General features: G+C 51.1%; 1 protein-coding gene across 1 annotated transcript in view; it reads left to right on the top strand.

Moving 5' to 3' along the window:
* ddx10 (DEAD (Asp-Glu-Ala-Asp) box polypeptide 10) overlaps positions 1–25,000 on the top strand; it is an 88,280-nt gene that overhangs the window by 25,641 nt on the left and 37,639 nt on the right. Inside the window, exons 13-14 of the mRNA XM_080530233.1 lie at positions 3,173–3,261; positions 3,862–4,222. Of these exons, the coding sequence (XP_080386359.1) occupies positions 3,173–3,261; positions 3,862–4,222 (450 nt within the window). The remainder of the gene's footprint in view (positions 1–3,172; positions 3,262–3,861; positions 4,223–25,000) is intronic.

Here is a 25,000-nt window from a genome sequence, read left to right as displayed (position 1 = left end):
GTGATCTGGAGCTATGGAGGTCTGTGATGGGAGGCAGGGGGCAGCCGATGATCCGCTCAGCTGTCCGTACGAGTCTGTAGCTTGGCCTCGGATCGGGCAGACGCAGAGTCATACCAGACAGTGATGGAGGATGTTAGGATGCTCTCTATGACGTAGAACTGGACCAGGATGTGACGACTGATGTGGAAAAATGCCATTCTGGCAGGTAGAGAGGCAGGTTGTCTGGATGTCAGGCAGGTAGAGAGGCAGGTTGTCTGGATGTCAGGCAGGTAGAGAGGCAGGTTGGATGTCAGGCAGGTAGAGAGGCAGGTTGTCTGGATGTCAGGCAGGTAGAGAGGCAGGTTGGATGTCAGGCAGGTAGAGAGGCAGGTTGTCCTGGATGTCAGGCAGGTAGAGAGGCAGGTTGTCTGGATGTCAGGCAGGTAGAGAGGCAGGTTGTCTGGATGTCAGGGAGGTAGAGAGGCAGGTTGTCTGGATGTCAGGGAGGTAGAGAGGCAGGTTGTCTGGATGTCAGGCAGGTAGAGAGGCAGGTTGTCTGGATGTCAGGGAGGTAGAGAGGCAGGTTGGATGTCAGGCAGGTAGAGAGGCAGGTTGTCTGGATGTCAGGCAGGTAGAGAGGCAGGTTGTCCTGGATGTCAGGCAGGTAGAGAGGCAGGTTGTCCTGGATGTCAGGCAGGTAGAGAGGCAGGTTGTCCTGGATGTCAGGCAGGTAGAGAGGCAGGTTGTCTGGATGTCAGGCAGGTAGAGAGGCAGGTTGTCTGGATGTCAGGCAGGTTGAGAGGCAGGTTGTCTGGATGTCAGGCAGGTAGAGAGGCAGGTTGTCTGGATGTCAGGCAGGTAGAGAGGCAGGTTGTCTGGATGTCAGGGAGGTAGAGAGGCAGGTTGTCTGGATGTCAGGCAGGTAGAGAGGCAGGTTGGATGTCAGGGAGGTAGAGAGGCAGGTTGTCTGGATGTCAGGCAGGTAGAGAGGCAGGTTGTCTGGATGTCAGGCAGGTAGAGAGGCAGGTTGTCTGGATGTCAGGCAGGTTGAGAGGCAGGTTGTCTGGATGTCAGGCAGGTAGAGAGGCAGGTTGTCTGGATGTCAGGCAGGTAGAGAGGCAGGTTGTCTGGATGTCAGGCAGGTAGAGAGGCAGGTTGTCTGGATGTCAGGGAGGTAGAGAGGCAGGTTGTCTGGATGTCAGGCAGGTAGAGAGGCAGGTTGTCTGGATGTCAGGCAGGTAGAGAGGCAGGTTGTCCTGGATGTCAGGCAGGTTGAGAGGCAGGTTGGATGTCAGGCAGGTAGAGAGGCAGGTTGTCTGGATGTCAGGCAGGTAGAGAGGCAGGTTGTCTGGATGTCAGGCATGTTGAGAGGCAGGTTGTCCTGGATGTCAGGCAGGTAGAGAGGCAGGTTGTCGTGGATGTCAGGCAGGTAGAGAGGCAGGTTGGATGTCAGGCAGGTAGAGAGGCAGGTTGGATGGATGTCAGGCAGGTAGAGAGGCAGGTTGTCGTGGATGTCAGGCAGGTAGAGAGGCAGGCTGGATGTCAGGCAGGTAGAGAGGCAGGTTGTCTGGATGTCAGGCAGGTAGAGAGGCAGGTTGTCTGGATGTCAGGGAGGTAGAGAGGCAGGTTGTCTGGATGTCAGGCAGGTAGAGAGGCAGGTTGTCTGGATGTCAGGCAGGTAGAGAGGCAGGTTGTCTGGATGTCAGGCAGGTAGAGAGGCAGGTTGTCTGGATGTCAGGGAGGTAGAGAGGCAGGTTGTCTGGATGTCAGGCAGGTAGAGAGGCAGGTTGTCTGGATGTCAGGCAGGTAGAGAGGCAGGTTGTCTGGATGTCAGGCAGGTAGAGAGGCAGGTTGGATGTCAGGGAGGTAGAGAGGCAGGTTGTCTGGATGTCAGGCAGGTAGAGAGGCAGGTTGGATGTCAGGCAGGTAGAGAGGCAGGTTGTCTGGATGTCAGGCAGGTAGAGAGGCAGGTTGTCTGGATGTCAGGCAGGTAGAGAGGCAGGTTGTCTGGATGTCAGGGAGGTAGAGAGGCAGGTTGGATGTCAGGCAGGTAGAGAGGCAGGTTGTCTGGATGTCAGGCAGGTAGAGAGGCAGGTTGTCTGGATGTCAGGGAGGTAGAGAGGCAGGTTGTCTGGATGTCAGGGAGGTAGAGAGGCAGGTTGTCTGGATGTCAGGCAGGTAGAGAGGCAGGTTGTCTGGATGTCAGGGAGGTAGAGAGGCAGGTTGTCTGGATGTCAGGCAGGTAGAGAGGCAGGTTGTCTGGATGTCAGGCAGGTAGAGAGGCAGGTTGTCTGGATGTCAGGCAGGTAGAGAGGCAGGTTGGATGTCAGGCAGGTTGAGAGGCAGGTTGGATGTCAGGCAGGTAGAGAGGCAGGTTGTCTGGATGTCAGGCAGGTAGAGAGGCAGGTTGGATGTCAGGCAGGTAGAGAGGCAGGACTGTAGCCCGGCCTTGGGCCAGATTACTGCCTCAGAAGCCGTCTTGCATCAGTGAGTTTGCTGCACCTTGTTACTGGCAAACCGCCACTTCCTGGGTGTTTGAAGGGTTCCTCTGACCAACTGCTGTTTTTAGACCTGGCTATACTGCCGGTTTATATAATATTAATATTATAATATAGGTTTGGCCATGCTGCAGGTTTGGCCATGCTGTAGGTTTGGCCATGCTGCAGGTTTGGCCATGCTGTAGGTTTGGCCATGCTGTAGGTTTGGCCATGCTGCAGGTTTGGCCATGCTGTAGGTTTGGCCATGCTGCAGGTTTGGCCATGCTGTAGGTTTGGCCATGCTGTAGGTTTGGCCATGCTGCAGGTTTGGCCATGCTGCCGGTTTGGCCATGCTGTAGGTTTGGCCATGCTGTAGGTTTGGCCATGCTGCAGGTTTGGCCATGCCGTGGGGTTATGATCAGGCGTTATGGCGGGCCTCTCCAGAGGACACCAGTGTTCATTCAGAACCATCCTGCTGCTTTTGGATGTTTGGACGTTTGACAGGGTTAGGGTGACAGTGTGTTTCCAGGTTTTAGAAACTGGTTGTGTCCATTTTGTTCCAAAATGCCCTGATAATGTTTCAGTTTCATGATGCCCTCACCCTGTCTACCTGGTTCTGTACCAAGCCATGTTGGCAGAAGAACTCACACACAGGCTACACATCTCAGTGATGCAGGATAATTCTGTCTCACCTGTCCTCCCTCTCTCCTCCTCAGTGTTTCGTGTCGTACCTGCGTTCCGTCTACCTGATGAAGAACAAGGAGGTGTTTGACGTGTTCCAGCTGCGCCTGCAGGAGTACGCCGTGTGAGTACGCAGACAGGAAGTCACTCCTACACCCTCAGCTGTCGCTCTGCTGGTTAGAGCTTCTCTCTGTGTCTTGTTCTAATTGTCCCGTCCTGAGAGGATGTCACACAGGCCACGGTTTGCTTGTTAGCTGTGCATGAGACGGTTCACTGAGCCCCGTGCTCAACGTTACACAACAAGGCCTGACAGCGTCCTGCAGAGAGCCTCTGTAGAGGATGAGATGGGTGAACACTCCCACAGGATCAGCTTCTGCTGCAGCAGCCTTCTGACTACAACATGACACAAACATGATATATTTAAATATGCTGTCATCAATCTGTCATCTGTCATCTGTCATCAATCCTTAAATGGACCAAGCTAACCATAGGTTGTCTTACTTGTGTGTGTGTGTGTGTGTGTGTGTGTGTGTGTGTGTGTGTGTGTTTGTGTTTGTGTGTGTGTGTGTGTGTGTGTGTGTGTGTGTGTGTGTGTGTGTGTGTGTGTGTGTCTGTGTCTGTGTCTGTGTCTGTGTCTGTGTCTGTGTCTGTGTCTGTGTCTGTGTCTGTGTCTGTGTCTGTGTGTGTGTGTGTGTGTGTGTGTGTGTGTGTTGGGTGTTGGCAGGTCGCTAGGCCTGGCGGTTGCTCCCAGGGTGAGGTTCCTCAACAAACAGAAACAGAAGCCAGACGAGGAGGAAGAGGAGGAAGAGGAGGAGGACCTGAAAAGCTTCAAGGCCCAGCTCAGAGGAGAGGCCCCCCGCCTGAACACCCAGGACTCACACAGCTCAGCTGAGGAGGAGGAGGAGGAGGAGGAGGAGGAGGAGGAGGAGGAGGAGGAGGAGGAGAGGGGGGGAGATAAGCGGTCGACAGGTCTCCTCTTTGACCCAGATGAGGATGAGGAGGATGAAGATCTGAAGGACCTGGACCTGCTGACGGTTAAACGGAAGGACGTGTTCAGCCTGGAGGAGGGAGGAGACGACCCTGAGGTGAGGCGCTGTTTATTTTATTTTATTTTATTTAACCTTTATTTATACAGGTAAAAAACACATTGAGCCCCAAGGGCTCATTTTCAAGTGTGACCTGTTCACAGGCATACAACAACAACATCCACCACAAACAAATACAATACAACACCTGGCCTACATAGTCTAAAACTAAACTAAAACTACATAGTCTAAAACTAAACTAAAACTACATAGTCTAAAACTAAAACTAGTCTAAAACAGTCTAAGATAATCTAAAACTAAACTAAAACTACAAAACCTAAAACTAGACAGCTAAAGATCTAGGGACAGGGAGGGGTCAGCAATGGGCAAAAGGGAGGGTCAACTCAATTGCAAGAACAAATCATGGACTCGCACTGTATGTCGCTTGAAACTGTTTACTAACCTAGTCCATCATACCAGTACTGTTTACTAACCTAGTCCATCATACCAGTACTGTTTACTAACCTAGTCCATCATACCAGTACTGTTTACTAACCTAGTCCATCATACCAGTACTGGAGGAGGGAGGAGAGGACCCTGAGGTGAGACGCTGTTTACTATGTCGAACCAGAACAGCTCTGCTTCGGCCCGACTAACTAACTAACTAACTAACTAACTAACTAACTAACTAACTAACTAACTAACTGATGTTGTCATACAAAACAACATTTACAGTTGACACATTTCAACAGTTTCAGTTAAGCAGATTCTATCTATATATATATATATCTAGCGATATAAACAGTAGAATCAGAATCTGAATTATTTTTATTGCCAAGTATACATACAGTATATTCACATATACTGGACATGGAGTTGGTGCATAAGACATAAAGATACAAACAACAATGTAATAAACAACAACAATGTAATAAACATTGAACAACACTATATCTATATAAGCAAAAATAGTTTAAAAAGACAATGACAGAATGTGGCAGTAGAACGGTAATTATGTAGGCTGTTAATCAGAGTATGTAAAACTAATACGTATTACAGTAGGCATTCATGTATGCATTTATTCAACATTCATTTCAAACTGTGGGCTCTTTTTTTTTCGCTGTGTTGTTTTGCCTAATTGTGGAAAGCAGCAGAGGCTGTGTGCGCCGGGGGAGCGGGGGAATTAGCATGAGCGCTAGCTGCCCAAATAAGAGAGCAGCACAATTAACGTCAGAGCTGTCTGAGAGCTGGCCGCTCTGCCAAGCTGAGACATTCATCTCCACCGTCAGGCTGAATAAGCGTCTGTTTACAGCCACGCCAGTGATTCAGCTGTTTCAACTAGGAAAGTGATTCTCTGTCCAGGTTTTTCCTGAGTCACAGATGGCTATACATTTGTAATAGTGCTTCACATGCGTTTCTAGTCCACACCTACAGCCATCTGTTTCTATTAGCAAACTGCTACGTAGTATCGCCACCCTGCTCTGGCACGGCGGTGTGGATGTGTACACAGGCTCCTCCGTTGGCCCAGGGTCTTGCTAAGTCAGGAAGAACACATTCTGCAGGCGGATATACAGCGCCCTGCGTAAGTGATGGAACAGTTCACATCTTGTCTTCTTGTGGCTCTACGTTCCAAAAGTTTGGATGTTAAATCTCATTATTCCTGAGAGTCCTCAGGAAAGACCACATCAGACAGGAGATGCTGGTGGCCTTCTACCGCTGCGCAGTGGAGAGCATCCTCACCTACTGCATCTGCAACTGGTTCTCCAGCTGCACAGCCGCAGAGAGGTTTTTTAGTTTTTTTTCTTTCCTAGCACCAGGGGAGCCCCCCTCCCAAATTTCGTTGTTTGGTACCTGTTCTATATCAATGACAATAAAGACCATTCATTCATTCATATTACTGAGAGGTTAAAGTAGAGATTCTCTCAGAACTTTTATTTCATGGTATTTGTGTAAAAAATTGTAAAATGGACTGCACTTATATAGCGCTTTTATCCAAAGCGCTTTACAACGGCCTCTCATTCACCCATTCACACACACATTCACACACCAATGGCGGCAAGCTACCATGCAAGGTGCCGGCCCGCTCACTGGGAGCAATTTGGGGTTCAGTGTCTTGCCCAAGGACACTTCGACATGTGTCCAGCCGGGGCTCGAATTGCCGATCTGCCAACCTTGCGATCATTAGACGGCGGCTCTACCTCCTGAGACACAGCCGCCCCAGTGTACATGTTGGAAGAACAACACAGCAGCCATCATCAAGAAGGCACAACAGCGGCTCTTCTTCCTGAGAGTCCTCAGGAAAGACCACATCGGACAGGAGATGCTGGTGGCCTTCTACCGCTGCGCAGTGGAGAGCATCCTCACCTACTGCATCTGCAACTGGTTCTCCAGCTGCACAGCCGCAGAGAGGAATGCGCTACAGAGAGTCGTGAGAACGGCCCAGAAGATCACCGGCGCCCCCCTCCCCTCTCTGGAAGAGCTGTACAACACACGCTGCCTCAGGAAGGCCTCCAAGATCTCCAGAGACCCATCCCACCCTGGGTACGAACACTTTGCTCGGCTGCCCTCGAACAGGCGGTACAGGACCATGTTCGCAAGGACAAACAGACTGAAGCTCAGCTTCTACCCCAGGGCCATCCAGGCCCTGAACACAGCAAAGACCTAGGTTCTGGGCCCTGGACAGTCTGGACGGATTGATGGCAGCTGCTGGATTGGAAATCAGGTGTAGTGCTGAGGCACAAATGTGTACATTTCAAGCCTGCAAACTGCGACACTTTAAATGAATGTACAATAACACTATGTGCAATATGACAACCCTAGGGTACATAAGGTTGCAGAAAATAGGAAATGTTAGAATAGGTATAGCATAGCATAGAGTACAGCAATAGGTTAGAATAGGTATAGCATAGCATAGAGTACAGCACAGTGTTTTATTTGTACAGTATAGCATAGTGGATAGTGTACATAGCCTTTATTTGTGTAAACCAGCTCCTTTCCCTTCTTGTTTTTTTTAGTTGTTTTTTTCTTTCCTAGCACCAGGGGAGCCCCCCCTCCCAAATTTCGTTGTTTGGTAAATGTACTATATCAATGACAATAAAGACCATTCAATAAAGACCATTCATTCATTCATTGGTTTCATAATTTGAACATCACAGCATGTTTTATGCATAGTCCACCTGCTTCAGGGCACCCAAAGAGAAAGGGACAATTTGGATGAAATGTCCAAATTAAGCAGTCGTGGTTAGGGTTAGGGTTAGGGGTCAGTGGTGGTTAGGGTTAGGGGTCAGTCGTGTTTGGTATTTGGTCGACAGTCCTGCAGGCAATAACTGCCAGAGTCTGTGACCTTTGACCCCACCAGATGCTGGCTAGCTGGTGATGCTCTGCCAGGCCTGTACTGTAACCATGGTGATGCTCTGCCAGGCCTGTACTGTAACCATGGTGATGCTCTGCCAGGCCTGTACTGTAACCATGGTGATGCCATAACACCCCTCCACCTTTATATACAAACCATAACACCCCTCCACCATGTTTCAGTAATGAGGTGCTGTCCTGTAAGACCAGATCCCTTCCTCCTGCATGAGGACGTTCATCTCATCTGTCTCTCTGAGGGTAACTAGTTTGTACCTGGCAGCGTCTGGCTGGTAACGTCTTGTGCAGAGAGCAGCTCTGACACCTTCACACCTCCTCCTAGAGCGTTCCTGATCTGTGGGACATTATCTTGGTTTCTTCGGTCGTCCCCTGTAGAAGCTGTTTCTCTCTTTTTAATGATGTTCTGCTGTTGGCTTTGGCAGTCCTGAGGGTTTGGCTGTCTCTGACTTCTTCTGATTATTCAGCCTAATAATAATGGCTGCCTAACCCTATAGCAGACAGACTCTAATAGCAGACAGACCCTAATAGCAGACAGACCCTAATAGCAGACAGACTCTAATAGCAGACAGACTCTAATAGCAGACAGACTCTAATAGCAGACAGACTCTAATAGCAGACAGACCCTAATAGCAGACAGACTCTAATAGCAGACAGACTCTAATAGCAGACAGACCCTAATAGCAGACAGACTCTAATAGCAGACAGACCCTAATAGCAGACAGACTCTAATAGCAGACAGACCCTAATAGCAGACAGACTCTAATAGCAGACAGACTCTAATAGCAGACAGACCCTAATAGCAGACAGACTCTAATAGCAGACAGACCCTAATAGCAGACAGACTCTAATAGCAGACAGACCCTAATAGCAGACAGACTCTAATAGCAGACAGACTCTAATAGCAGACAGACTCTAATAGCAGACAGACTCTAATAGCAGACAGACTCTAATAGCAGACAGACCCTAATAGCAGACCCTGACAGCTCTCTTATGCTGCACACATGATGTGGCGGACCATCTGACTAACCAGAAGCACATGTCAAGCCAACTGTCCCATTACTTTTACCCAATGCAGAAAAAGTGTAAATTCTGAATGTTGAAACCCATATGTACACAGATAGTTTAAGTATCAATGTTATTGTTACGTCACATTACACAGGGTTAGGGTTAGAGCTACAGTGTAACAGAGTCACATTACACAGGGTTAGGGTTAGAGTTACAGTGTAACAGAGTCACATGACACAGGGTTAGGGTTAGAGCTACAGTGTAACAGAGTAAAGGTCTGAGGCGTCGGGTCCTGACAGCAGCACAGCAACAAGCTGCGGAGTTAGTCAGGAATGCGAAACACAGCGGCGATGCAGGGCATCCTGGCACTAGTAGTATTAGGTATTAGGTAGTAGTAGTACTAGGTACTAAATACCATCAAATAAAAGCTGAGAATCTCTACTATAACCTCACATTATTTGTTTGATTTAAAATATAACCTTTTGAAGTGTTGAGCCAGAAGAAGAGCAGAAGCTTGGCTGGTCGTTACTGACTCAGGGTTAGGGTTGGCTGGTCGTTACTGACTCAGGTTAGGGTTGGCTGGTCGTTACTGACTCAGGGTTAGGGTTGGCTGGGTGGTTACTCAGGTTAGGGTTGGCTGGGTCGTTACTCAGGTTAGGGTTGGCTGGTCGTTACTGACTCAGGTTAGGGTTGGCTGGGTCGTTACTGACTCAGGTTAGGGTTGGCTGGGTCGTTACTGACTCAGGTTAGGGTTGGCTGGGTCGTTACTCAGGTTAGGGTTGGCTGGTCGTTACTGACTCAGGTTAGGGTTGGCTGGGTCGTTACTGACTCAGGTTAGGGTTGGCTGGGTCGTTACTCAGGTTAGGGTTGGCTGGTCGTTACTGACTCAGGTTAGGGTTGGCTGGGTCGTTACTGACTCAGGTTAGGGTTGGCTGGTCGTTACTGACTCAGGTTAGGGTTGGCTGGTCGTTACTGACTCAGGTTAGGGTTGGCTGGTCGTTACTGACTCAGGTTAGGGTTGGCTGGGTCGTTACTCAGGTTAGGGTTGGCTGGTCGTTACTGACTCAGGTTAGGGTTGGCTGGTCGTTACTCAGGTTAGGGTTGGCTGGGTCGTTACTGACTCAGGTTAGGGTTGGCTGGGTCGTTACTCAGGTTAGGGTTGGCTGGTCGTTACTGACTCAGGTTAGGGTTGGCTGGGTCGTTACTCAGGTTAGGGTTGGCTGGGTCGTTACTCAGGTTAGGGTTGGCTGGGTCGTTACTCAGGTTAGGGTTGGCTGGGTCGTTACTCAGGTTAGGGTTGGCTGGTCGTTACTCAGGTTAGGGTTGGCTGGTCGTTACTCAGGGTTAGGGTTGGCTGGTCGTTACTGACTCAGGTTAGGGTTGGCTGGGTCGTTACTCAGGTTAGGGTTGGCTGGGTCGTTACTGACTCAGGTTAGGGTTGGCTGGTCGTTACTGACTCAGGGTTAGGGTTGGCTGGTCGTTACTCAGGTTAGGGTTGGCTGGTCGTTACTCAGGGTTAGGGTTGGCTGGTCGTTACTGACTCAGGTTAGGGTTGGCTGGGTCGTTACTCAGGTTAGGGTTGGCTGGGTCGTTACTGACTCAGGTTAGGGTTGGCTGGTCGTTACTGACTCAGGGTTAGGGTTGGCTGGGTCGTTACTCAGGTTAGGGTTGGCTGGGTCGTTACTGAGGTTAGGGTTGGCTGGGTCGTTACTGACTTAGGGTTAGGGCTGGCTGGGTCGTTACTCAGGTTAGGGTTGGCTGGTCGTTACTCAGGTTAGGGTTGGCTGGTCGTTACTGACTCAGGTTAGGGTTGGCTGGGTCGTTACTCAGGTTAGGGTTGGCTGGTCGTTACTGACTCAGGGTTAGGGTTGGCTGGGTCGTTACTGACTCAGGGTTAGGGTTGGCTGGGTCGTTACTGACTCAGGGTTAGGGTTGGCTGGGTCGTTACTGACTCAGGGTTAGGGTTGGCTGGTCGTTACTCAGGTTAGGGTTGGCTGGTCGTTACTGACTCAGGTTAGGGTTGGCTGGGTCGTTACTCAGGTTAGGGTTGGCTGGTCGTTACTGACTCAGGGTTAGGGTTGGCTGGGTCGTTACTGACTCAGGGTTAGGGTTGGCTGGTCGTTACTGACTCAGGGTTAGGGTTGGCTGGGTCGTTACTGACTCAGGGTTAGGGTTGGCTGGGTCGTTACTGACTCAGGGTTAGGGTTGGCTGGTCGTTACTCAGGTTAGGGTTGGCTGGGTCGTTACTGAGGTTAGGGTTGGCTGGGTCGTTACTGACTTAGGGTTAGGGTTGGCTGGTCGTTACTCAGGTTAGGGTTGGCTGGGTCGTTACTCAGGTTAGGGTTGGCTGGGTCGTTACTCAGGTTAGGGTTGGCTGGTCGTTACTTACTCAGGTTAGGGTTGGCTGGTCGTTACTGACTCAGGTTAGGGTTGGCTGGGTCGTTACTCAGGTTAGGGTTGGCTGGGTCGTTACTCAGGTTAGGGTTGGCTGGGTCGTTACTGACTCAGGTTAGGGTTGGCTGGGTCGTTACTGACTCAGGTTAGGGTTGGCTGGTCGTTACTCAGGTTAGGGTTGGCTGGGTCGTTACTGACTCAGGTTAGGGTTGGCTGGGTCGTTACTCAGGTTAGGGTTGGCTGGGTCGTTACTCAGGTTAGGGTTGGCTGGGTCGTTACTGACTCAGGGTTAGGGTTGGCTGGTCGTTACTGACTCAGGGTTAGGGTTGGCTGGTCGTTACTCAGGTTAGGGTTGGCTGGGTCGTTACTGACTCAGGTTAGGGTTGGCTGGTCGTTACTGACTCAGGTTAGGGTTGGCTGGTCGTTACTGACTCAGGTTAGGGTTGGCTGGTCGTTACTGACTCAGGTTAGGGTTGGCTGGGTCGTTACTGACTCAGGTTAGGGTTGGCTGGGTCGTTACTCAGGTTAGGGTTGGCTGGGTCGTTACTCAGGTTAGGGTTGGCTGGGTCGTTACTCAGGTTAGGGTTGGCTGGTCGTTACTCAGGTTAGGGTTGGCTGGGTCGTTACTCAGGTTAGGGTTGGCTGGGTCGTTACTCAGGTTAGGGTTGGCTGGTCGTTACTGACTCAGGGTTAGGGTTGGCTGGTCGTTACTCAGGTTAGGGTTGGCTGGTCGTTACTGAGGTTAGGGTTGGCTGGGTCGTTACTCAGGTTAGGGTTGGCTGGGTCGTTACTGACTCAGGGTTAGGGTTGGCTGGGTCGTTACTGACTCAGGGTTAGGGTTGGCTGGGTCGTTACTCAGGTTAGGGTTGGCTGGGTCGTTACTCAGGTTAGGGTTGGCTGGTCGTTACTCAGGTTAGGGTTGGCTGGGTCGTTACTCAGGTTAGGGTTGGCTGGGTCGTTACTCAGGTTAGGGTTGGCTGGGTCGTTACTCAGGTTAGGGTTGGCTGGGTCGTTACTGACTCAGGGTTAGGGTTGGCTGGTCGTTACTCAGGGCTGTAGAAGAACAGAGATTCTGATGGCAGCTTGATCCCTTCAAAGATGTTTTGTTGCTGACAGTTTTCAGAGCTCCTTTATCAAAGATAACATTACAAGAGGCCTCAATGACTGTGCATATTTGGCGGTGTCTACAGGTTGATGTCAGGTTTCAGATTCTTGACAGAGGGTTAGAGGGTACTTCTCTCTTATCGGTGCCCAACTAGGTTTCATCATGTAGGGAATGTAAGTTAATAACTCATTCAGACCAGCTGCACTTGAAACAAGTGTGACATGAGTTTCGTCTCCATGTGTCTGATTCTGAGTCATAAACTCCTTCTCAGGAATAGAGGTCAGCCCACTCAGACTCCTCCTTTTCAGAGGAGATGTGGGTCCCTCCATCCCTCCATCCCTCCCTCCCTCCCTCCATCCCTCCCTCCCTCCCTCCATCCCTCCATCCCTCCATCCCTCCCACCATCCATCCATCCCTCCATCCCTCCCTCCATCCATCCATCCCTTCAGCCTTTCTTTCTTTTATATTTGGTGTTGCTGTGCTCCTTGGGGCAAACAAACTGGGCTAGCTCCCCTGTGACGCCTGAACTAAAACAGCCAACTTATCCTGCAAAGTCTCTGTGTGTGTGTGTGTGTGTGGTGCGTGCGTGCGTGTGTGTGTGTGTGTGTGTGTGTGTGTGTGTGTGTGTGTGTGTGTGTGTGTGTGTGTGTGTGCGTGTGTGTGTGTGTGTGTGTGTGTGTGTGTGTGTGTGATTGAGTAGAGGTCATGCAGTGTTTAGCAGCTCTTTCATTGACCCTCTGCAGTGGACTGAGAACATGATGAGGTCACTGCTGCTGTATAACTATATATATATACATTACATAACTACACACATATATATATATACATTACATAACTACACACACATATATATATATATAGCCTACATTACATAACTACATAATAACCATTACATAAGTGCAGTGGTGCCACCTGCGTTACATAAGTACAGTGTGTCTCTTCATGTGTCCAGGCTTGTCCTCTGGGAGCAGCTGTATGTTCATGCTGTGTGAAGTCTTCTGTTGGTGGAGCTCCTCATTAGTGTGCTAGCAGCACTGTTCTTCTCTCATGTTGTTTATTATTATAGACACATGAATACTGCCAACGATTCACAACATGAAGGACCATATGGTTTTGGTCAAATGTATTTTTAAATATTAGGAAGTGAAATCTCATCACCAAGTGTGTATTCTATCACTCTGTCCAGACTGAATGAGGCTAGGAGAGACTAGGGGAGGCTAGGAGAGGCTGGGAGAGGCTAGGAGAGGCTGTGAGAGGCTAGGAGAGACTAGGAGAGGCTGTGAGAGGCTAGGAGAGACTAGGAGAGGCTAGGAGAGGCTAGGAGAGACTAGGAGAGGCTAGGAGAGGCTAGGAGAGACTAGGAGAGGCTAGGAGAGACTAGGAGAGGCTGGGAGAGGCTGTGAGAGGCTAGGAGAGACTAGGAGAGGCTGTGAGAGGCTAGGAGAGACTAGGTGAGACTAGGAGAGGCTAGGAGAGACTAGGAGAGGCTAGGAGAGACTAGGAGAGGCTAGGAGAGGCTAGGAGAGGCTAGGAGAGACTAGGAGAGGCTAGGAGAGGCTAGGAGAGACTAGGAGAGGCTAGGAGAGACTAGGAGAGGCTAGGAGAGACTAGGAGAGGCTAGGGGAGGCTAGGAGAGACTAGGTGAGGCTGGGAGAGGCTAGGAGAGACTAGGAGAGGCTAGGAGAGGCTAGGAGAGACTAGGAGAGGCTAGGAGAGACTAGGAGAGGCTAGGGGAGGCTAGGAGAGACTATGTGAGGCTGGGAGAGGCTAGGAGAGGCTAGGAGAGGCTAGGAGAGGCTAGGAGAGGCTAGGAGAGACTAGGAGAGGCTAGGAGAGGCTAGGAGAGGCTGGGAGAGACTAGGAGAGGCTAGGAGAGACTGGGAGAGGCTAGGAGAGGCTAGGAGAGACTAGGAGAGACTGGGAGAGACTGGGAGAGGCTGGGAGAGACTAGGAGAGACTAGGAGAGGCTAGGAGAGGCTGGGAGAGGCTGGGAGAGGCTAGGAGAGACTGGGAGAGGCTAGGAGAGACTAGGAGAGACTAGGAGAGGCTAGGAGAGACTAGGAGAGGCTAGGAGAGACTAGGAGAGGCTGGGAGAGGCTAGGAGAGGCTAGGAGAGACTAGGAGAGGCTAGGAGAGGCTGGGAGAGGCTGGGAGGGGCTATGAGAGGCTAGGAGAGACTAGGAGAGGCTAGGAGAGACTAGGAGAGGCTAGGAGAGGCTAGGAGAGACTAGGAGAGGCTAGGAGAGGCTAGGAGAGGCTAGGAGAGGCTAGGAGAGGCTGGGAGAGGCTAGGAGAGGCTAGGAGAGGCTAGGGGAGACTAGGAGAGGCTAGGAGAGGCTGGGAGAGGCTAGGAGAGGCTGGGAGAGGCTAGGAGAGGCTGGGGAGGCTAGGAGAGACTATGAGAGGCTAGGAGAGGCTGGGAGAGGCTAGGAGAGGCTAGGAGAGGCTAGGAGAGGCTAGGAGAGACTAGGGGAGGCTAGGAGAGACTATGAGAGGCTAGGAGAGACTAGGAGAGGCTAGGAGAGGCTAGGAGAGACTAGGAGAGACTAGGAGAGGCTAGGAGAGGGTAGGAGAGACTAGGAGAGGCTGGGAGAGGCTAGGAGAGGCTAGGAGAGGCTGGGAGAGGCTAGGAGAGACTAGGAGAGACTAGGAGAGGCTGGGAGAGACTAGGAGAGGCTAGGAGAGGCTGGGAGAGGCTAGGAGAGGCTAGGAGAGACTAGGAGAGGCTAGGAGAGGCTAGGGGAGGCTAGGAGAGGCTAGGAGAGGCTGGGAGAGGCTAGGAGAGGCTGAGAGAGGCTAGGAGAGGCTGAGAGAGGCTAGGAGAGGCTAGGGGAGGCTAGGAGAGAGTAGGAGAGGCTAGGAGAGGCTAGGGGAGGCTAGGGGAGGCTAGGAGAGACTAGGAGAGGCTAGGAGAGACTAGGAGAGACTAGGGGAGGCTAGGAGAGGCTAGGGGAGGCTAGGAGAGACTAGGGGAGGATCTCTTTCACCTCTTTCTATGGTGAACCTTTCTGGTCTGGGTCTGGTCTGGTCTGGTCTGGGTCTGGTCTGGGTCTGGTCTGGTCTGGGTCTGGTCTGGGTCTGGTCTGGGTCTGGTCTGGTCTGGGTCTATTCTGGTCTGGTCTGGTCTGGGTCTGGTCTGGTCTGGTCTGGGTCTGGTCTGGTCTATTCTGGTCTGGTCTGGGTCTGGTCTGGTCTAGTCTGGGTCTGGTCTGGATCTGGACTGGTCTGGTCTGGGTCTGGACTGGTCTGGGTCTGGACTGGTCTGGGTCTGGTCTGGGTCTGGACTGGTCTGGTCTGGGTCTGGACTGGTCTGGTCTGGTCTGGGTCTAGTCTGGTCTGGGTCTGGTCTGGTCTGGGTCTGGTCTGGGTCTGGTCTGGGTCTGGTCTGGTCTGGTCTGGGTCTGGTCTGGGTCTGGTCTGGGTCTGGGTCTGGTCTGGTCTGGGTCTGGTCTTGGTCTGGGTCTGGTCTGGGTCTGGTCTGGGTCTGGTCTGGTCTGGGTCTGGTCTGGTCTGGTCTGGTCTGGGTCTGGTCTGGTCTTGGTCTGGGTCTGGTCTGGTCTGGGTCTGGTCTGGTCTGGGTCTGGTCTGGGTCTGGGTCTGGTCTGGGTCTGGTCTGGTCTGGGTCTGGTCTGGGTCTGGTCTGGTCTGGGTCTGGTCTGGGTCTGGGTCTGGTCTGGTCTTTAGGGAGAGGTGTCTCATGAATGATGTTGTATTGATTTGCCCGTTTGCTACTTGATGCCTCTAAACGTGTCAATAATGATTATAGTTGATGTGTTTTCTCCTGGCGTGAGGCAGATCTGTTCACAGCCTGAAGGAAGTCAGCCAGTCAAAGCTGTTACTGTTTTGCGTATGTGCAGTGTTTGATAACGATGGCCTTATTAGCGTTATGATATCCAATAATCTGACCAGCATTAGGCTTGTTGATAGCCAGGGCTTTCTGGACGGCTGTTTCAGTGTGTTCATGTCGATAATGCTATTAACATCTCACATGTGGAGGCTGTCATATTAACGTCTCACATGTGGAGGCTGTCATATTAACGTCTCACATGTGGAGGCTGTCATATTAACGTCTCACATGTGGAGGCTGTCATAATAACGTCTCACATGTGGAGGCTGTCATATTAACGTCTCACATGTGGAGGCTGTCATATTAACGTCTCACATGTGGAGGCTGTCATATTAACGTCTCACATGTGGAGGCTGTCATGTTAACGTCTCACATGTGGAGGCTGTCATATTAACGTCTCACATGTGGAGGCTGTCATATTAACATCTCACATGTGGAGGCTGTCATATTAACGTCTCACATGTGGAGGCTGTCATATTAACGTCTCACATGTGGAGGCTGTCATGTTAACGTCTCACATGTGGAGGCTGTCATATTAACGTCTCACATGTGGAGGCTGTCATGTTAAAATCTCACATGTGGAGGCTGTCATGTTAACGTCTCACATGTGGAGGCTGTCATATTAACATCTCACATGTGGAGGCTGTCATGTTAACATCTCACATGTGGAGGCTGTCATGTTAACGTCTCACATGTGGAGGCTGTCATATTAACGTCTCACATGTGGAGGCTGTCATGTTAACATCTCACATGTGGAGGCTGTCATGTTAACATCTCACATGTGGAGGCTGTCATGTTAACGTCTCACATGTGGAGGCTGTCATATTAACGTCTCACATGTGGAGGCTGTCATGTTAACATCTCACATATGGAGGCTGTCATGTTAACGTCTCACATGTGGAGGCTGTCATGTTAACATCTCACATGTGGAGGCTGTCATGTTAACGTCTCACATGTGGAGGCTGTCATATTAACGTCTCACATGTGGAGGCTGTCATATTAACGTCTCACATGTGGAGGCTGTCATATTAACATCTCACATGTGGAGGCTGTCATATTAACGTCTCACATGTGGAGGCTGTCATAATAACGTCTCACATGTGGAGGCTGTCATGTCTCTCGTTCGCAGAGTTTAGGCGGTGACAGTCCTACATAACAAGCGGCAGCGTTCATATCCCCGGAGATGTGTCCTTTAAAGACGCAGCTTTTGTGAGGGCAAGATTGATTGAAGCAATCTTGTGAGAGCAGCGCTCCAGCCTGCAATAACACTCTCAGGAGAGGACGCCGCTGTCTGCAGTCCTCTGTGTCAAATGACACCTTTCATCAGGAACGGACTGCATGGCAATTCCATTATGCTAATTGCACTCTTGTCGTCCCTCACACCCTCGCTCTGAGGAGACGCTTGCTGGACTTTTGCTAAAACCCTCAAGTCCCTTTGGACCTGCAGGTGTCCCCTGTGCACTACCCTGTATCTACCCTGTACCTACCCTGTACCTAACCTGCCCTGTACCTACCCTGTACCTACCCTGTCGGTCTGGTTCAGAGAATATACCAGAAACATCATTTAGAGAATATACCAGAAACATCATTTAGAGAATATACCAGAAACATCATTCAGAGAATATACCAGTAACATAATTTAGAGGAAAGGTAAGACCACAAGATAAGAGTCATTCTAAGCCCCTCCCACCACCACCGCTAAGCCCCTCCCACCACCGCGGTGTTGCTTGGTTTGGCCCAATGATTGATTCATCCATTGATTGATGAGTCTGATTCCTCTACAGAGGATTAATTGGCCCTCAGCCATGTGTGACAGACAGCAGCTCAGCTGACAGGAGGAGGGGTCCTCAGAGCAGAACCGTCCAAGGACAGAACCAACCATACATCACCTCCTCCAGGAGCTTCACTAAACTAACCAACCATACATCACCTCCTCCAGGAGCTTCACTAACCAACCATACATCACCTCCTCCAGGAGCTTCACTAACCAACCATACATCACCTCCTCCAGGAGCTTCACTAACCAACCATACATCACCTCCTCCAGGAGCTTCACTAACCAACCATACATCACCTCCTCCTTCTCTAGGAGCGAGACTTCTGCTAGCCTGTATGCTAGGATAATGTGTCCAAGCGTTATATGCTAGGATAATGTGTCCAAGCGTTATATTTCATTACGCCTCGAGTGTTGAATCCATCTGAATGCGTGTTTGTTTAAGTGTGGGTGATTATATTTCTCACCATACTGAAAAGGAAATACTTCTTTAACAAGGATGTTTTTTTAAACTGTAGATGAGGAAGGTTGTGTGACGAGGCGTGATGTGCCTGTCAATCTCTCTATCATAATGTATCATATATATATGATGTCACATCTGCTGCCCCCCAGCACTGCGTCTCCTGAAGACACCCACTTTTCCCCTCTACTGTGGCCCTAAAAACTTCTATTGCCCCCCTTGTGCTGTTTCTCTGTTTCTCCAGTGTCTAATATAAAAAATTAAAATAAATACTAGGTTTAGAAGAAGGTTTTTCCTTCTATCAATGGCCCCGGGCCTGAGCTGGATTACTCTTCCTGCTACGACTGGTGGATTGATGATTCACTTGCTTAGTCAAATGTATCGATTGTAAATCGCTTTGGAATAAGGCGTCTGCTAAATGCCAAAAATGTACATGTAAATGTATATCTCTCTATCATAATGTATTATATATATGATGTCATATCTCTCTATCATAATGCATCATATACTGTATATGATGTCATATCTCTATCATAATGCATCATATATATATGATGTCATATCTCTCTATCATAATGCATCATATATATGATGTCATATCTCTCTATCATAATGTATTATATATATATGATGTCATATCTCTCTATCATAATGTATTATATGTATTCAACACTGTGAATCGGACGCTCCACTAAATCAGGATCAGGATTGTTTTTTAAATATTGAGGGGTCAGAATTTACTTCATGTCTGGTCTGGTCTGGGTCTGGGATCTCTCTATCATAATGTATCATATATACGTATATGATGTCATATCTCTCTATCATAATGTATCATATATGATGTCATATATACTGTATAGCTCTTATTAGACAGGGAAGGTTCAGGTAACCAGGTCCTGAGATACTCCCCTCCAGTCCTCACCTCCTCACCTCCTCACCTCCACACCTCCTCACCTCCTCACCTCCTCACCTCCACACCTCCTCACCTCCTCACCTCCACACCTCCTCACCTCCTCACCTCCTCACCTCCTCACCTTCTCACCTCCTCACCTCCTCACCTCCACACCTCCACACCTCCTCACCTCCACACCTCCTCACCTCCACACCTCCTCACCTCCTCACCTCCACACCTCCACACCTCCTCACCTCCACACCTCCTCACCTCCACACCTCCTCACCTCCTCACCTCCACACCTCCACACCTCCACACCTCCTCACCTCCACACCTCCTCACCTCCACACCTCCTCACCTCCTCACCTCCTCACCTCCACACCTCCTCACCTCCTCACCTCCACACCTCCTCACCTCCACACCTCCTCACCTCCTCACCTCCTCACCTCCACACCTCCTCACCTCCACACCTCCACACCTCCACACCTCCACACCTCCACACCTCCTCACCTCCACACCTCCTCACCTCCTCACCTCCACACCTCCTCACCTCCTCACCTCCTCACCTCCACACCTCCACACCTCCACACCTCCACACCTCCTCACCTCCTCACCTCCTCACCTCCTCACCTCCACACCTCCTCACCTCCTCACCTCCTCACCTCCACACCTCCACACCTCCTCACCTCCACACCTCCTCACCTCCACACCTCCACACCTCCTCACCTCCTCACCTCCACACCTCCACACCTCTACACCTCCTCACCTCCACACCTCCTCACCTTCTCACCTCCTCACCTCCACACCTCCTCACCTCCACACCTCCACACCTCCACACCTCCTCACCTCCACACCTCCTCACCTCCACACCTCCTCACCTCCACACCTCCACACCTCAACACCTCCACACCTCCACACCTCCTCACCTCCACACCTCCACACCTCCTCACCTCCACACCTCCTCACCTCCTCACCTCCACACCTCCTCACCTCCACACCTCCACACCTCCTCACCTCCTCACCTCCTCACCTCCACACCTCCTCACCTCCACACCTCCTCACCTCCACACCTCCTCACCTCCACACCTCCACACCTCCACACCTCCTCCTCTCCTCACCTCCTCACCTCCACACCTCCACACCTCCTCACCTCCTCACCTCCACACCTCCACACCTCCACACCTCCACACCTCCTCACCTCCTCACCTCCACACCTCCTCACCTCCACACCTCCTCACCTCCTCACCTCCACACCTCCACACCTCTACACCTCCTCACCTCCACACCTCCTCACCTCCACACCTCCTCACCTCCACACCTCCTCACCTCCACACCTCCTCACCTCCACACCTCCACACCTCCTCACCTCCTCACCTCCACACCTCCTCACCTCCACACCTCCTCACCTCCTCACCTCCACACCTCCACACCTCCACACCTCCTCACCTCCACACCTCCACACCTCTACACCTCCTCACCTCCACACCTCCACACCTCCACACCTCCTCATCTCCACACCTCCACACCTCCACACCTCCTCACCTCCACACCTCCACACCTCCACACCTCCTCACCTCCACACCTCCTCACCTCCACACCTCCACACCTCCACACCTCCTCACCTCCACACCTCCTCACCTCCACACCTCCTCACCTCCACACCTCCTCACCTCCACACCTCCTCACCTCCACACCTCCACACCTCCTCACCTCCTCACCTCTACACCTCCACACCTCCACACCTCTACACCTCTACACCTCTACACCTCCACACCTCCACACCTCCTCACCTCCACACCTCCTCACCTCCACACCTCCACACCTCCACACCTCCTCACCTCCACACCTCCTCACCTCCACACCTCCACACCTCCTCACCTCCACACCTCTACACCTCTACACCTCCACACCTCCTCACCTCCTCACCTCTACACCTCCTCACCTCCTCACCTCCTCACCTCCACACCTCCTCACCTCCTCACCTCCACACCTCCACACCTCCTCACCTCCTCACCTCCACACCTCCACACCTCTACACCTCCTCACCTCCACACCTCCTCACCTCCACACCTCCTCACCTCCACACCTCCTCACCTCCTCACCTCCACACCTCCACACCTCCTCACCTCCTCACCTCCTCACCTCCACACCTCCTCACACCTCCTCACCTCCTCACCTCCACACCTCCACACCTCCTCACCTCCACACCTTCTCACCTCCACACCTCCTCACCTCCACACCTCCTCACCTCCTCACCTCCACACCTCCTCACCTCCACACCTCCTCACCTCCTCACCTCCACACCTCCTCACCTCCTCACCTCCACACCTCCTCACCTCCACACCTCCTCACCTCCACACCTCCTCACCTCCACACCTCCTCACCTCCACACCTCCTCACCTCTACACCTCCACACCTTCTCACCTCCACACCTCCTCACCTCCACACCTCCTCACCTCCACACCTCCTCACCTCCTCACCTCCACACCTCCTCACCTCCACACCTCCACACCTCCACATCTCCTCACCTCTACACCTCTACACCTCCTCACCTCCTCACCTCCTCACCTCCACACCTCCTCACCTCCTCACCTCCACACCTCCTCACCTCCACACCTCCACACCTCCTCACCTCCTCACCTCCTAACCTCCACACCTCCTCACCTTCTCACCTCCACACCTCCTCACCTCCTCACCTTCTCACCTCCACACCTCCACACCTCCTCACCTCCACACCTCCACACCTCCACACCTCCACACCTCCACACCTCCACACCTCCTCACCTCCACACCTCCTCACCTCCACACCTCCACACCTCCACACCTTCTCACCTCCACACCTCCACACCTCCTCACCTCCACACCTCCACACCTCCTCACCTCCACACCTCCTCACCTCCACACCTCCACACCTCCTCACCTCCACACCTCCTCACCTCCACACCTCCTCACCTCCACACCTCCTCACCTCCACACCTCCTCACCTCCACACCTCCACACCTCCACACCTCCTCACCTCCACACCTCCACACCTCCTCACCTCCACACCTCCTCACCTCCACACCTCCACACCTCCTCACCTCCACACCTCCTCACCTCCCCATCTTCCCAGCGAGGTTTCCAGTGTGGATCTGAGGAGGAGGACAGGGAGGGAGGAGGATTTGGGGATTGCTACTTTTTGACAAGAGAAGAGGGACAGAGAGAACTTCATATTATGAGGTACTGCTAATTTACATGTACATTTTTGGCATTCAGCAGACGCCTTATTCCAAAGCGACTTACAATCGATACATTTGACTAAGCAAGTGAATCATCAATCCAACCAGCCGTAGCAGGAAGAGTAATCCAGCTCAGGCCCGGGGCCACTGGCAGTCGTAGTGATAGAACACGACTGCTGATGTGATCACCTGGCTGAGTCTGTGAGGTGACCTTGACCTTCGCCACAGAACCCCATGTTTTCTAACATTGGCTCTTTTCCATCGTTGTTCAGAGTTCTTAATGTAATTCCTTCATGTGTTCTGAATGGCCGATGTGGCCTTGAATAGGATGTGTGGCACCAGCTAACTGACCCCAACCCTGATGGTGGAATCAGGAGATGTGTGATCCGTGTCTATGAACATGCCTGTAAAGCTTTAGAGGAACAGCAGTAACACTATGAACATGCCTGTAAAGCTTTAGAGAAACAGCAGTAACACTATGAACATGCCTGTAAAGCTTTAGAGGAACAGCAGTAACAAACTAACAAAGTTCTCTTCATTTTGGTTTTGGGGAAACGGAGGTTCATATGATGGAGCATCCCAGCAGAATAACCCTGACCCAACAGAATAGTCATGGTTTCATATTTCACAGCAGAATAGTCATGGTTTCATATTTCACAACAGAATAGTCATGGTTTCATATTTCACAACAGAATAGTCATGGTTTCATATTTCACAGCAGAATAGTCATGGTTTCATATTTCACAGCAGAATAGTCATGGTTTCATATTTCACAACAGAATAGTCATGGTTTCATATTTCACAACAGTTTCTTTGTCTGTATTTAATGCAGTGAAGTGCTGTACCATTTGCATTTCTCAGTTTGCAAAAATCTGTTATTTCTAATTGAAGATGCCGATCGATGTTCGCAAGTGTGAAATTACATCATTTATTGAACCGTAAAATTCATAACCTCGCCAATTGGCCCCAAATGCATCAATATATGGCTCAGCAAGTGCTCTGACATAAATTGTGTGGTAAAAAATGTGCATGTCTGAAACCCAGCCAAAGATGAACCGTTGCCTTATAGCCGCGGGTCATTCACATCTTAAACAGTGTCGTAATAATCTCACTCAGGATTTCTGCCTCTTGCATAGTGCCAAGTCAGCAGTCTACTGCTGGTTAAACTCAAGTTGTATTCCAAGGACTTGTTTTATTAACACCTAAGGCAGAATCACTCTATGGCTCTGGATATGAGAGACTGGATATGAGAGTCTGAAGCTGCGATGTGCCAAGAAAGGTGTGTCACCCTCCGCTCTGGCCTTGTCAAGAGAATCATCTGTTCTCGGACACAAACTCGCTTCTCATGTAAAGGAGTTTAACATGCAGATACAGGACTTCAGGAAGAAGAGGCAGACACAAGACCCCATCACCATCAGCGGGTCAGCGGGTCTGCTGTGGAGAGGGTCAACAGCATCAAGTTCCTGGGGGTTCACATCACCAACCACCTCACCTGGGGTGAACACACCAACCACCTCACCTGGGGTGAACACACCAACCACCTCACCTGGGGTGAACACACCAACTGAACTGACCTGCCTGGTACTGGAACTGACCTGCCTGGTACTGGAACTGACCTGCCTGGTACTGGAACTGACCTGCCCAGAACCACAACACTCTGCAGAGGGCAGTGTGGACAGCTGAGAAGATCAGCGGATGTGAGCTTCCCTCCATCCAGGACACCTCCACCTCCCCCTCTCCCCTCCCTCCATCCAGGACACCTACTGCGGCCGGTGTGTCAGAAAGACCTCCAGGATCATCAGGGACCTCAGCCTCCCCAAGCAGACCCTGTTGGAGCTACTGCCGTCAGGGAAACGCTACTGAAGCCTTGGGGCTAAAACCCAGAAGCTGACAAGCTTATTTCCAACCAATCAGGCTCCTGGTGGAATACACTGGAAGGGTGCAAGGGACTGCCACCCCCCAGCCAACCCCAGGCACACTGCAGACATGAACACACTGCAGACATGAACACACTGCAGACATGAACACACTGCAGACATGAACACACTGCAGACATGAACACACTGCAGACATGAACACACTGCAGACATGAACACACTGCAGACATGAACACACTGCAGACTTGAACACACTGCAGACTTGAACACACTGCAGACATGAACACACTGCAGACATGAACACACTGCAGACATGAACACACTGCAGACATGAACACACTGCAGACTTGAACACACTGCAGACTTGAACACACTGGAGACATGAACACACTGCAGACATGAACACACTGCAGACATGAACACACTGCAGACATGAACACACTGCAGACTTGAACACACTGCAGACATGAACACACTGCAGACATGAACACACTGCAGACATGAACACACTGCAGACATGAACACACTGCAGACATGAACACACTGCAGACATGAACACACTGCAGACATGAACACACTGCAGACTTGAACACACTGCAGACATGAACACACTGCAGACATGAACACACTGCAGACATGAACACACTGCAGACATGAACACACTGCAGACTTGGACACACTGCAGACATGAACACACTGCAGTAGTATGGCTGCTGTCCACTACTGGATGTCTTCTGTACCGTTGGTCTGGTTCACTGCTGTGTTGTGTTGTATTTGCGTTTCGTGTCATCGTGCTCCGCACAGCAGTTTTTGTTGTACTATTGAGGCCGCTGTGAAATCACCACTTCACCAAAAAGGCCACTTTTTATTTCCTTGTCGTTGTGGGATTACTTTTGT

Source organism: Nansenia antarctica (genome assembly GCF_963989245.1).
Source record: "Nansenia antarctica genome assembly, chromosome: 4".
Taxonomy (NCBI): domain Eukaryota; kingdom Metazoa; phylum Chordata; class Actinopteri; order Argentiniformes; family Microstomatidae; genus Nansenia; species Nansenia antarctica.
This window is presented reverse-complemented; position numbering and strand designations above follow the sequence as displayed.